The following is a 15,125-nucleotide window of genomic DNA, read 5'->3' as shown; positions in this document are numbered from 1 at the left end:
TTATGCCCTGGTGGAGTTTCGAGTACGCTAACCCCTGGGTGTAATGCAGGGCAAGAAATTCTCAACAAACGGATAAATAGCCTTTTCTGGATTAATACAAAGCCCATAATCTATCACTGAGAGATACGTATACATGTTATGAAAGAAAATAAAAGTGATGCATTCCTTAGTTATTATGATAACCAGAGTGCTCCAGTTTAGGTTCTTATTCTATGAATCCTCAACTTGTTTATGGAATTATGTATTTAATGAGAAAGATCCGATTGCACGCCTTGGCGTTTACATAATCTGGTAACGACACCCTGGCAACCTGCTGGGCTATATCTCAATCTTCTGGTTTGTTTGTTTGGTCTCTGACAGCGTATGATTCAACCCTTGTAAGACCTCCCTGGATAATTAGCACCTCCTCCATCACCCTGACAGTTCTACCCCATGCACTTAGGGGATTAGTACACTTGCATGCCGGGGTTTGAAGACGGCCAAGAACTGGTTGTGGGACGTGAGATTTTAGGGTGTCATTCTACGGTGGTGTTGGTTAATCACGACGCCAAACACAGGGTGCCCAAGATGTTAGAAAATTCCAGGGATAGGTATTGCGCAAGCTTTCCGGGATTAAAGAGACTGAATACCGTTTGCGTTTGACATGTCTTACCACCAAACTGATGTTATTGTTACTACTAGGCTTGGGTCATACTAGCCACGTGCGATTTTTCTTTCGTTGGGCTATATTTGGGCTATTGTTTCTCTAGTTTCTAGCTTGCTGCATTTAGATTGGAGGCAAACTACATTTTGTGTGCCTATATCTCTTTTGTGTGCCTTGTGTTTTTCAAGGTAATGTGTAATAGATAAATAAATAAATAAATAAATAATGAAATATGATATAAACATGGAAAATATCTGAAATATGTGGCGCTGCACTGGAGAAGCGAAGGCCGAAGAGGTCTAGTGCCGAATTCCTCGACACTTTCGAACACCGGTTTATTGCCATAGCAACGGGTTTTGGGCAAGATGGCGGACGTGGATACTTTGAGTTCCTACATGAAATATCATATCGTCCGTGGAACTCCATCGCCACTACCCAGACCTTATCTACCAGCTTTACCTCCACACAAATCAACTAAACCGTCTTATTCCAGGTCAGAAAATTAATCAGAGCTAAAACATAGCAGTAATTAGGCTATAAAGTTGACCATGTTTGACCCGCGCGCGCGGTTTGCGACTTGTGTTGACTTTGGGATTTTGTCTTGGTCTGGACGATGTATTGGAATGTTTCACAGATTTCTCGTGGAAGCGCCATTTACAGCATTGCAAGGGGTTGTCGCTGATGCTAGAGATCCACCAAAGGTAATTCGATGTTTTGAATGATAAAAGTGTGAAACTTCACCGCACATTTGAAGTCTGTCTGGAAGGGCCAATTTGATTTGTAACACGTCGATATATGTTGACTTTTAATATGCTCCAACGTCTATAAACATAATTTTATGACCCAAATATTTGCGATTATTTTTTAGATGTTTTTCGCATTTTACCGACTTTGTAATTTTTATTGTGGTATATATTTCGAGAACAAAAACCCTTTTGAATGTTTTTTTTACACTAATTGACAATAAGAAATCACGAAACGCTAATGAACGCTGACTCTTATAACTAAGAGCTTTCTTGTCATTTTGTAAACTAGAGTATACAATGAGTTATGACTTCTAAATTTTCCATAGTTGAACTGACCAAAAACATTTAACTACACTAAAGTTGTTGAAAAACTAGGAAATCTTTTGCAGCTCTGACGAAGGGCTCGAAACGTCTGCGAAGCTTCTGTTTTCACAAAGGCTCGAAACATACCATTTCAAACTTATGTTGATATATTTCTCTAAACATTTTGGATTCAATCACTTTTTTCCTCAGCCTCCTCGTTTGCCCCGAAGTCGTAATCGAATTCAAGTCGGTAGCACGAACCGATGGCGACTCCCCAGCTCACTCGGAAGTGATCTGCTCGGCTCTAACCAGGCTCTGCGAGCTGCAACGAGTTCTTACAATGACACCATCATGGGGGTTATGACTGGTAGGTGATAAGCCCCTTTGTAATTCCACCGTTAAACTATTAAATAATCTATGTCTTAATGTCACATCAATACTAGAAGAGGGGGGGGGGGGGGGGGGGGCATAGCCAACATGGGAAGTAGAAAGGGGTGGGTGAAAGGAGCATGTATGCCCATCTATAAAGGGGGGTGGACAAATAAGAAATTGAATATGAAAAGGAGTGGATAATGACAATAAAGTTTATGTGGGTTGATTGCCACTCAACCCCTCCTGGCATTACGTTAATCAAACAAACAAACATAAACAGAAATGTGGATAGGGGTAAATTCTGTGTGACAATTTTTGTACATAACATTTCCCTTCCTTAAGTCAAGAGTGGGTTTAAACTGGTAAATACTATCAGATCTGCAGTAGAAAGGAGCTAAACAGATGCATACCAAGGATTTGCTAAGGGGGCGCACAGTCAGAAAGGATGGGACAGCATTTGCAATGACCCTTAAATAAGAAATGACCCACTTTTTGGCGGCCAAAGGTGGTTTGCACACCTTGTGCATACATGCATGAGGGATGTGTGTGCCTGGCAGACTTGGCTCAGTTCAAATTACTGGAAGGGTGCATATGGCTCCTTACACCTATCCCAGACATGATGCCTGAATCTCAATGCTTAACAAAACACTTTTAGAATGAAATAGGTGAACCCCCAACCTCCCACATCCTTGTTGCCCCAGCCATCAAGGTCACAGAACGTGGCAGAACAAGGTCAGCGGAGGGGTAGTGGGTGTTAGAGAATGCTGACCTCGCCCTGGGTTCCCGGGGATGCACCTCCACAGGGTTCAGCCCCCTCTGCCCTCCCCTAGATACGCCTCTACACCCCACGTTACGATTTCATAATGTACAAATTTATTTTATTTAGCTGACAGCCCCATGAGCACTTGTAATCATGGCCAATCACTGATATCCGTCAAGACGCAGCCTGCTCTGTCTACGACTGTCTGGAAACATGCTACTGGACAGCGCCTCTTGAAGTCTCAGCCTTTTGTCTTTACCTATTCACAAATGCAGACAAATGCTTTTGACAAACGAAGGTATTTATAGTACATTGTCATTGTCAAGTACAATTACATGAAAGAGTTAAGTGTTTCACGTGGAGTAATTGATTATAGTATTTTAAGAAAAGGGGGAATTTTGCACAAAGTTTGTATGATTGTGCCATTTTAGAGTTTCTAAAGTTTCATGCATGCTGGAATCCATTAACTCTTCAACGGATTCTTCAATTGCTATGGGAAGAAGAGGCTTAAAAGTATCCAGCACAGTTTAGGGGGTTCTGAGTTTATATTTGGGAATATGAGTTGATCCCTCTCTTACTTTGATTTTGTTTATAGTCTTCACAGCAACTCTAAAGGACTGCAAGAAAAAGATGTCTCCCTTCCTACTCCTAAGCAGATGAAACAGATTGAACATCACAAGAACTTTGTACCGCCTGGAAAACGCTCACCAACACCCATGGAAATGTTTTTATATCGTTCACAGACTGCAAATGCATACAAGACACCAGGTAAATGTAGACAATAACAGTGTAAAAACTGTATACCCCTCATATTACTTACATTTTCATAGCAAAGTAACATAGCTGTCAACCCAACTTGGACAAAAATCTTGTGAAATCGTGTGAAATACAGTAAATATGTGAAAAAAAACCAAGAGAGCAAATGCGGGAGAATACAGAGAATGTATGAACATCCTCACAAAAATAAGGCTTGTGATGAGTTCCAAAATCTTGTGACACCGCCTTAAGAGTGGGTGAGTTGACAGCTATGAAGTAAAAAGCCTTTATTTTTCCCATATTTCTGTGCATGAGCCACCCCTCCCCCCACACACCCACACACACTTATAGTCATTTTTTGTTCAATCATGGTGATCTTGGACCCTTTTGTTGGGTTAAGGAGAATTGTGCCTCCATTGTTTGAGGTGGGGAGGGCTTATGAATCTAGCGGGGGCAATGGCACTCAACCATTTTTGAGATGTTGCTTTTAGAAAGCACGAAACCCACTTATGAATTTCCCCTTTCTTAAAATTATGGCTTTGTCTGTTTCTTATTCACAGTCCTGGGTCTGACCCTGAAATGAATGAGAAAATCAAAGAAAATTGTATAACTTTACATTTTGAATTGTTACAGATGTGATATTACATGCACTGGACACGACTTGGGAGCTGCATAAACCATATCTTCAGAAATCTTCATTATTAAGTGCAATGCTGAGGAGGGCAGATTTGAACAGCATGCAGAATATTGACGAAGAGGAAGAAGAAGGCCAACGACTTGTGCCTGGTACGAGTTAGAAAGTTTTTATTTGTTGTATTTATTTATTTTTAATTTATATACTGTACTAACAAGCATAACAGCGCAGGGTATTGAGTATGCATACATGTAGTTAGACCATATTTGTTGTCTTCCTATTCTTGCATTGTGAGAACTAAAAATGACGAAGTCAAATTTGAAAAGAGTTTGGAATTTCTGTCGTGTAAAATCGGAAATATTCTCTCGTGCAAAGCGCGTGTCTTTTTTTCCATAACACACTTCAAGCCTTCTCTAATCCGACTGAATAAAAGCTTTTTTTCGTGGTTGTTTATTCACAGGTGGCCAGGGAGTGGATTTGCAAGCTCTGAAGTCCGCTGAGTGTGAGGCCCTCGGCTCTCCTCCCACTAAGTCAGATCTTACCCTCTGCCGCAGCTCCTCAAGTTTTTTGGACAAAGTGCTCACCCTTAAACTGCGCATCAAGGATCCACTTATTACTAAACAAAGTATGTAAAGCATGACAGAGGTCTTGATTGTTGGTGAAGTCTCTGAAGTTATTGCTTTCAAGTAGAGATTCACGGTGTCTTCTTTTTTAATTACCGTCTTTGAGATTTATGGTCATACTTCCATCCATCTAGGAAATTTTCGAATTATATAGTGCCGCAGGAAACAGTAACAACTTCGTGATTAAACAGAAAAACAGTATGCATCGTTTGCACAAATCAATCTGAGTGATATGATTCATTTTGCGAGAGCCGAATTAGATTTCTTGAGGTATTATCTAGACTTCGGAGGGCGTGGTCGAGGGCGTGATTTTCTCAACAGAGGACTCTATAATTGTCACGAAACATTGTACGTGAGTCCTTTCTTTATCAAGAATGCTGGTTGACTCCAGCACGCATAAGAATTTGTTTACTGATGACGCCCTGTGTTTCCTTGACAGCATTCGCGCGCACGCTGGCCGCCATGTACGAGACGGAAGCTGAGATGCGAGTCGAGGAGGCAGACGTAGTCGGTGTTCTTGCTGCTGCCCATTTCTTGGGATTCGCGTCTTTGGAGAGGGTGTAAGTGGGCATTAGAGAGCGCAATTATTGGTCATATCGGGTAGGGTGGGATAAAGGTGTGGTGATACAGGAGGAGGTGTGATAGGTAAGGGGAGCGGAGGGGGTGTTGGTCATATCGGGTAGGGTGGGATAAAGGTGTGGTGATACAGGAGGAGGTGTGATAGGTAAGGGGAGGGGAGGGGGTGTTGGTCATATCGGGTAGGGTGGGATAAAGGTGTGGTGATGCAGGAGGAGGTGTGATAGGTAAGGGGAGGGGAGGGGGTGTTGGTCATATCTGGTAGGGTGGGATAAAGGTGTGGTGATGCAGAAGGAGGCGTGATAGGTAAGGGGAGGGGAGGGGGTGGATATCCACCCCAGTTTTTGAGAAAAAAGGAGTACCATAACAGTATGTAAGTTCTCTTTGTATAAAATACCAAATAAATGATCAAAGTTTAGATCAAATTTGATAAATTATCAAATTCCAGATTTTCTAGTCCATACCCGGTATATAAAATTAAGGATGCCTTCCTGACTTCGTATTTGTACTCCGGTTTTGTATTCCGCTATTGCTGGCCAGAACCGTTATTATTTCTTGCGCTGTTTGTAACTGCGAAGTGGCTCGGCAATGTTTCATTCGTCTTGTGGTTTGTCAAGGGAGCTTTGTGGTTAAGTTGGCGCTGTTCACACGTGACGTAATGCTTTGGTGTGGTCGTAGGTGTGGCCAAGTCATGCTGAATGCGATCGCGTCATGGTCAGTCTGTGCGTTCCATGCGACAGGCTCTAAGGTAACTATGATCTAGCAATCTAGCCTCCTCCGCAGGCGTCTCAAGTGTTTTGGGCTATTTATTAGGAAAAAGGGCTTTTATCAATTTCGGACTTCCTGTGGCGTGATCAAGCAAGGGACTGTCCCCACCGGTTCAACTCGCCACAGGAACCCCAATTCATAAGATTACTGAAAAGTAATAGGCTGCTAGCCGGCTATCATTGCGGGTTATTCGGAAATGTTTTATTTTCGAATATTGGGAACCCTGTGCGTGCGCGAAGGCCGAGTCGGCTAAAAAAGTAATAAAAACACTCGAGATGCATGCGGAAGAGGCTGACTGTGATCATATTTTCAATATTTAACGAATCATAGGTCACAATGTTTTTCTATACAGCAATACCTGCATATCCGTAAATAAACATATTTAATAAATGTTTGATATAACTAGAATCCTTTCACTCTGACGAAGGAAAAATATATGGAATTATGACTAGCGGCCACGCTCCCAGGCCCAACCGAGTGCAGAATCGGTCATTGCGCCTGCTCGTATGGGACTGATGGACTTTTCACAGCAAAACAAATAGTTTACTTGCATATCATAAGCACGCAATATTTCATATACTTAACGAGTTCTTTTGGGAAAGATGGTCCAGAAAAGATTCATTTGTAAAAAAAAAAAAAATAGCCCTTTGTGTTCTAGTATTGACATTGATTGCTTTTCATGTATCCGCAGTATAAACAGATAGCTGTCGTTGACGCCTGTGAGAGATGGCTCGAACTTAACCTCGTACCGCAGGTAAATAAAAGAAAAATACATTGAAATACAAGTTAAAAATTTATTTGTATATCAATTTTAATCCTGCGATATTTTCTCATTTTAGCTTTCCGTCCAAATATATCTTAGTCACCTCCCGCAAGAACTACTAGAGAAAACACTAAAGTCAACGAGGTGAGTAACTTAAATACAACAACATTTAACTGATGAGAGACCAGCCATTTGGTATCTCAAAAAATGAGCTAGCCAAAACTCGTCGAAAAAAAATGTCGAGCAACAATACTGTGCAGGAAAAGGATCCTTAACCTCGCTGCCAGATATGAGAAAAATAAAGGGGAAAACATCGGACATCAAATGGTCGGTCCCTATAGTGATCCTACCCACATATGTCATTCTAATCAAGCGCTTGTTCTTTAGGACATTATAACATTAGCTTTCTCCCCATGCTTCTCCGTTGTCAGCTCTTTTTTCCTAGGCCCCTTGATGCAACGCGGTCATATTTAATTTTCAAAATGGCGGACGGTTGTAGTGCTGACAATCGTCACTAACGCCAAACTGCGCAGCTGAAAGAAGCCTGGGGACGAGGCTAGTGGGGCATCAGTATGATCAATATAACATGTCGGGAGGAAAATGTGTGGATTTTTGCCTCCATACATTTCATCTAAACTGGTAGTCCCAAGCTAGTAGGGTGGGGTACCACTGGGCCGATTTTGTAATCCATTGCAGCCATCTTTGATTGCGCCCACGACTAAATCCAAGTGGCAGACCATTCGTAGCATTTTCTTTGTAAAGTACTTTTTAGTAACGTTCTTTTATTCAAATGTTTTAATTAAATATTAAAGAAATCCTATTTTCTCTATTTATCGCTTGTTTCAGGCTATTCACGTGGAATGAGTACTCCCTGTATAAACTTCTCTGTTACTGGATATTTTTACAGCAGCATCCTAATCTACAGGTAAATAAACCTCGATATAACGGGCACTTTCAGTGTCCTGCTGAGTCTTGAACCATCGTATTGAATATACTACCTGGATAACACGAATCAGTTTAAGATATGATTGAATGGAAATAGGGAGTTCTTAGAAGTCAATCAAGTAACTTTGCCGTTTTAAATTTAGTGTTTTTCCTAGCCCCAACATTTTCGACTACGCTTGCTGAGTCATAGGTATAATATGGAAAAAGCCTAGTATTTGAAGATTCCTCAATATGAAATGACCGACTTTTTTGGCCACCAAGGGGTGGGGGGGGGGCGACAACACAATGTACACGCCTGAGTTTGTTCTGTATTCACATTTGAGCATTTTATAGGATTATTTTTGCATGTTATAAGTAATTGAATTATTCTATATATTTCATTCTGTTTTAGATTATGCCTTCTTGGGGGACAGTTGTCACGTGGTTTATGAGGTTCGACTATCGCCGTGTTTTATGTATCAGTTTCGCTAGCATCTTGTTTTGCCATCTGCCATTTTTCTAATTTTGTGTATTTTATTTGCCTTTAGTTTGCCGAAGACGAGCTCGTTTCTTGAGAGAGAGGAGGTAATAGCCTACGTGGCTGCTGTCTTTGATGTTGTCGTTTATTATTTACCAAGGCAATGCTGTATCTCTTGTCAGGGTTATGGCTACATCAGTCTGTTCAGAGCAGTTCGTATAGATGGCATCACAGACAGTAAGTACTTGCATTGCCCTTGGTATGATGAAGTTAAGAAAGTGTAAGGTGCATAGTGTTTTCACCATGATGACTATTTCCCGAATAACCCTCAAATTCGCTCGATAGGATAAATTCGCTCGATAGGATAAATTCGCTCGATAGGATAAATTTGCTCGATAGGGCTAAATTCGATCGATAGGGATAAATCCGATCGATAGGGATAAATTCGCTCGATAGGATAAATTCGCTCGATAGGATAAATTCGCTCGATAGGATAAATTCGCTCGATAGGATAAATTTGCTCGATAGGGCTAAATTCGATCGATAGGGATAAATCCGATCGATAGGGATAAATTCGCTCGATAGGATAAATTCGCTTGATAGGATAAATTTTCTCGATAGGGATAAATTCGATCGATAGGGATAAATTTGCTCGATAGGGATAAATTCGCTCGATAGGGATAAATTCGCTCGATAGAGATAAATTCGATCGATAGGGATAAATTCGATCGATAGGGATAAATTCGATCGATAGGGATAAATTCGATCGATAGGGATAAATTTGATCGATAGGGATAAATTCGATCGATAGGGATAAATTCGCTCGATAGAGATAAATTCGATCGATAGGGATAAATTCTATCGATAGGGATAAATTCGCTCGATAGGGATAAATTCGATAGATAGGGATAAATTTGCCCGATAGGGATTCGCTCGATAGGGATAAATTCGCTCGATAGGGATAAATTCGATAGATAGGGATAAAGTCGCTCGATAGGATAAATTCGCTCGATAGGATAAATTCGCTTGATAGGATAAATTCGCTCGATAGGATAAATTCGCTCGATAGGGATAAATTCGATAGATAGGGATAAATTTGCTCGGTAGGGATTCGCTCGATAAGGATAAATTCGCTCGATAGGGATAAATTCGATCGATAGGGATAAATTCGATCGATAGGGATAAATTCGATCGATAGGGATAAATTCGATAGATAGGGATAAATTTGCTCGATAGGGATTCGCTCGATAGGGATAAATTCGATCGATAGGGATAAATTCGATCGATAGGGATAAATTCGCTCGATAGGATAAATTCGCTCGATAGGGATAAATTCGATCGATAGGGATAAATTTGCTCGATAGGGATTCGCTCGATAGGGATAAATTCGATCGATAGGGATAAATTCGCTCGATAGGATAAATTCGATCGATAGGGATAAATCCGATCGATAGTGATAAAGCTAGTATGTGCATTAGGGTGCATTCTTTCTCAAGTTTTTAACTTTCTTGTCTAGGCTCACAACTTGATGAAGTTCTGAAGATGAACGTTATCCCACAATCGTGGCTTTTGCGGGTGTACAGCCAACACTATCACGCAGTAAGTACAATAGCACCCAATTTGTTAAAAAAAAAACCTCTTTTGAGAGCTGGGAGGGTTTGTATCCACAGCGACCCGGGGCTTCACGGTCGAGCGCCTTCACGCTAAAGCCCTGAACCCCCTAGGGGGGGGGGGGTGAATAGGGGTATGTAAATCCGCCGATCCGTAATATTTTCGGAGCAAATCCGTGGATCCGCAGAATTTTTTAGATCCGCATGGTTTGACAGATAAACAATAGCATCGATTGAAATTTATTTAAAATCCGAAATTCGACCGTCAAAGCAGTCAGAATCCGAAATCCGCGCCCGAATTGTCAACAAATCCGTGATCCGCCGTACTTCCAAAATCCGCCAATCCGCTGAAATAATCTTCAAAATCCGTAATCCGTGAGCATTTCGGGGCCGAATCCGCCGATCCGCAAACCTATTCACCCCCCCCCCCCCCCCCCCTAGGGTGACGGGTTAAGTCAGTCATATTAAAAGCTATAGTGGCTTTGATTTTCTGTTGAGTGCGAGGTAGTCTTCCAAACCAAACATTACGAAATATTCTCTTGCATTGGATTCTTGTTTCATGTTATATTTTCCGTGTTTTAGCTTCAGGGTGGAGGAGACATGTCTCTCATGACAAGGTTTGACCAAGGTGCGGTCAGAATCGGATTCGTTATAGAGCAGGTTCGTATTCTTCCCACGCATGTTACCTAGAGTAGTAGCTGGGGGATTTTGAATGAATTACCCTAGTCAGCCACACCTTAGGATAAGGTTATGGCTACTGATAGAATTATCAAATTCGAACCCTTAGCTAAGACGGAATTTAGGTTTGTGTTTGAGCAAGTTATACATTGTGTAGTCTATAAATTATCCTGCGTTATACTGTGCTACAAAAAAAATCCACCTCTATTAATCGCTAAGAATTTTATGAATAAATCTGCATGCCTTGTGTCTGCATTTTGAAGTAAATGTATGCGTTCTGTTTAAAGCCGCTGCGACTGCATTCTGAGATTATTTCTCTACATGGTTTCTACTTCGAAGTAAAGGCCGTAAAGTCAGAAACAGGAGTTCCGGACTATTCCTTCTTCATCCAGGTAAATATACCACTATCTTCCACCATCGGCAAAACAAGATTGCACTGCAGACTCGCCATGACCCTAACACGCGTTGCTTCATGTAATGGGTACCAATAAATGCGATTAAAACAATCAAACCTTTTTAATGTTTTCAATAGACTAAGAATTGTCTTGACACGTTACTCACGGTGCGTGTTACAACACATGAATAACCACGTGCTACATTTCTTGAAATTGGGTTTTCGGCCTTTATGATCTCTAGCAGTCAACAAAAATGGATATCGAATGACAAATGCTTTTTTTATCCAGAGATTGAAGCCGAATGACCCCGTGTTATCATTCAAGGCCTGCGAGCGACAAACGTTCTCTATGCGCCAAGATCGGGAGGTCTGTACGCAAGAAGTAGGGGGGGCATGAAGGCCAGCCCTTATAACTCTATAAATGTTGAAAAAGATCTATATCCCCTCTCTTCCTGGGATGGGATTCGAAATTTCTTTCTTTTTCGTGGTAAGACCATATTTTGGCTTAGTCCAGTTGGGTGGAAATTTCGGGGTTGAGGGATGTCGGTGGTCTAAAAAAAGGGGGGGATGGATCTTTCTGGAATTTCACGATCCATCTCGATTTTGTTGGCGCCCTAGTGTTCTTCCACTTTTAGGTCCCCTTTATCCAGTATAGTTAAAAGTATGGTACCATTTTTATACTTATTTTTCAAACACAAACTTGCGATTAGTCGTCAACGACGAAGGGTGAACGAATGGTATTTGGCCATAGGCATGCGTGCATCAGCAAAACTAGTGATGATATTTATAATAGTAGATGATATTTGGCTCATCTTGTACACTGTTGTTTATGTTTATGTACAGGTTCGATATTGTTTACGAGTTCAGTGGGTAGATGGCGACGAGCATAAACAGCACACAACAGGTAAATGATGCACTTTTTAAGATCAAGATGGCGGCCAACAAAAATGAAGGAAGCAAAAACTCCTGCAAGTTTATACAGGGCCGTAGCAGGGGGTGGGGGGAGGGGGGTGGAGCACTGGGGGCACGTGTCCCCCTAATTTTAAAAATTGAAGGAAATGACCAGTAGGGGCGTGGCTGTGCCCCTCACTGTTTTCTTAATGTTTCTGTATCGTGCCCCCCCCCCCCTAATAATTCAAGGCCTACGGCTATGTTATATGAAAATGATTCTCGACAGTCCCAGGGCTATTAGAAGGGGGGGGGGGGGGGGAGGATAATTCCCTAAACGAAATGGCCGTGCGACCTGAAAAAACGACCTTTTGATTATCAAAATAGAATAAGATTGTTTGACATTTTCGTCATGTCATGCTTACGGTAAATTGAAGTTATTTTGCCATGTCTTTCATCAAGATATATCAGAAAGGTTTCAAGACATGATACATGGCACACTCGAGAGGGTTAAAAGTTCGTCAGTTAAATAGGTTTATTGTGTCTAAGATTACTCCCGCTCACCCTGATCGTAAGGATTATGTTCTGTGCCTTGTGTTCCTCAGGCCCTCAAAGCCAGGTGTTTGGATTTAACGGAAAGATGAGGCGAAGCGAGGTAAGTATAAGGTTTACGTCTGGTAAGCGCCGTACTGATTTGCGCGATCAATCGTAAGACAAAAAATGTGCTCTCTTGTGGCTTTGGGAGTTCCTCATCCTTGTCAAAATAAGCATTTTTTGCATAAAAATTGTAAGTAAGTAGCCTCCTCCACAGGCGTCTCGAGTCTTTAGTGCCTCTTATTGGGAAAAGGGCTTTTATCGATTTCGGACTTCCTGCGGCGTGATAAAGAAAGAGCGGGGGCCTCTTCCGGTTCCGGTTCAACTCACCCTCAGAACCCTCTCTTCCACGAATAGTACCACAGGAAGCCCAATTCATAAAATTCTGAAAAGTACAAAATATGTTGGGATGCCTCCGGAGGAGCCTAGTTAGCAATCTACATTTATTCTACTTTTATTTATTTTCTTTTCTTTTCAGAGTTTCACGGTAGATGCCGTCATTGTCCCACTGTTCGTGACAGTACTTCTGATGTTCCCACCATCTTGACCACCACACAAAATTAATAAAAAAAATACTAATATATAAGCTGTGTTTGAAAAATATAAAAATCCTGTCTTTTAAACAAAGACGTTGCGAAAGTGTGTATAGTAATGCAAATACTTTATATGTGATTCGATGCCATCGAGGCTTTCTAGAGAATGATGAAAAACGCATGATTCGCATGGCAGGAACTTCATGAAAACAATGCACTGTAAAAAACAAATAAAGAGAACTTCATATCGTATGCTTTTTATATTTTTATACTTCACGGTGCGATCTTCATAAGCCTTTTGAGTTAACATGAAACGCTTTGCTCAAAAGATCAGAAATGTCAGGGATTTTTTTACTCAACTAAACTTTACGCGCCAAGTATTATGGCGCTTTAAGGTCGCTCGTGCGTTAATCAACATATCATAAACAGGGCGCGTTATCAATTTTAAACTTCGCACAAAACAGTCAATGTTTATGCGACCCTCGTCTTTGCTCCCCCCCTGACTGATGTGTGCATTTCCAACAAGCTCTCGATTTGCATACTGCTGTTTGGCGTGAAATTAGCAACCCCCACCACCACGAAAACACAAACCGAGATAGTCCCTCACTTTAAAAAAAATCCCGTCCCAACAAAGCGCTTCTATGTAGTCTAGTCGATCATATAAGTTGTCTAAAGGACCAAATTTTATCATTGACCAATATCTCTAAAATTCCACGGTTGATTGTTAAAATATTGCGGAAAATGTGTTTTTATCAGTTTTGCGGAAAAATGTTCTAAAATGGCAGTGTCATTCAAAATGTTACAACTTTCTTTCTACTGAACATAGCCAAACCAATTTTGACATGAGTTATCCTACACAATTGGCGGTTGTATTAGCAAAACCTCGGGTAATAAAGGCTAACATTAACGCTTTTCGAACGGACTGAACTTCGCCGTCAATTTTTCGGGTCGAAATTCTAAATATATATCTAACTTTTTTCCTCTTCCACAGATTTTTTTCTTACTTTCACAGAGGCTGTATCACCACATACTGAACTGATTCTGGTAGTGTCATCAAAAAGCTAACGCTCAATTTTGCGTCAGTCTCAAATAAGTGCAAAACATGTTGTTTACTTTTTATGTGCTACTACATTATTGCGGGTTAATACAAATACAATTTTTTAATGTGTGCCCTCTCCTTACATTGGGTCATCTTTGGTAAAAAATCTAGAACAATCGCATAAACATTGACGGTTCTGTGCGAAGTTTAAAATTGATAACGCCCTCTGTGATCTGTTGAGAGGTTCGTGACAGCTTGGAGTCTGGTGTTACAGGTTTCATTTCGAAAGATCACAGAATTATTTAGAGCTTTATATTTGGTAATAACCCAATGCTTATTATCTTTTTGCAAGGAGTTTCTATTATGCATGCACGCAGTTTTAAGACGTTTAGTAATTATCGTGATTCTATCCACTGTTATGAAAATATATCACCATTTTCACCGAATGATTTTTAAAATGGTTGATTGAAGTGCCCTCTTCCTTGATACGTACACATTACATCTGTCAAATTTAGTTGTCTCTAATAACAAATTTACCCCCCTTGACACTTTACACGAGGCAAATTTCCCCTGTAACTTGAAATGCAATGATGACGAATCAAAAAAATTCAGGTTGCAGAAACATAATACGCGAAGGAAAGTTTTCGCGAATAAAAGAAACAAAGTACTTTTCTTCCAAATTCTTGCAAACGCAACAAACAACGCATTGCAAGTCGCAGGGCATGACAATGGCCTCGTGTTACATGCCCTGGAGTATACTGTAACACTTTAAAACGAAATGGAGCAAAAGAGAACCCAACTTTCTAGAACTAAACAAACAAACCACCACAATTGAGAAGCAAATGTGAAATGACGTTAATAGAAATTACGGAAGCGTCGCTGCGAAAAATTCCTGATTTCATTGCAAGGTGGTACTTTTAATTGGCAAAACTTTAACAATATCAGATGCGAAGTCAAATAACTGACGATAAAGGCTAATAACAGCGCTGAGAAGAGAGATTTTTGTTTGTGTAATATCGAATTTCAAAGAACAGGTGGTCCCA

The 15,125-nt window shown here is 40.8% G+C and overlaps 1 protein-coding gene across 1 annotated transcript; it reads left to right on the top strand.

Annotated features, from left to right (window-relative positions):
* The first annotated feature begins 974 nt into the window (after positions 1–974).
* LOC5514601 (BTB/POZ domain-containing protein 16) lies at positions 975–13,295 on the top strand. Its single transcript, XM_032384273.2, has 22 exons — positions 975–1,136; positions 1,278–1,344; positions 1,903–2,059; positions 2,951–3,122; positions 3,420–3,592; positions 4,214–4,366; positions 4,675–4,839; positions 5,277–5,397; positions 6,092–6,161; positions 6,873–6,935; positions 7,021–7,088; positions 7,791–7,869; positions 8,281–8,321; positions 8,417–8,453; positions 8,529–8,583; positions 9,863–9,945; positions 10,539–10,616; positions 10,922–11,026; positions 11,318–11,395; positions 11,872–11,932; positions 12,522–12,571; positions 12,989–13,295. Exons 1-22 carry the CDS (start codon positions 1,009–1,011, stop codon positions 13,055–13,057), a joined length of 2,073 nt encoding a protein of 690 aa, XP_032240164.2. The 5' UTR covers positions 975–1,008; the 3' UTR covers positions 13,058–13,295.
* The last annotated feature ends 1,830 nt before the right edge of the window (positions 13,296–15,125 follow it).

This window comes from Nematostella vectensis, chromosome 6 (genome assembly GCF_932526225.1).
Source record: "Nematostella vectensis chromosome 6, jaNemVect1.1, whole genome shotgun sequence".
NCBI classification, from domain to species: Eukaryota; Metazoa; Cnidaria; class Anthozoa; order Actiniaria; family Edwardsiidae; genus Nematostella; species Nematostella vectensis.
This window is presented reverse-complemented; position numbering and strand designations above follow the sequence as displayed.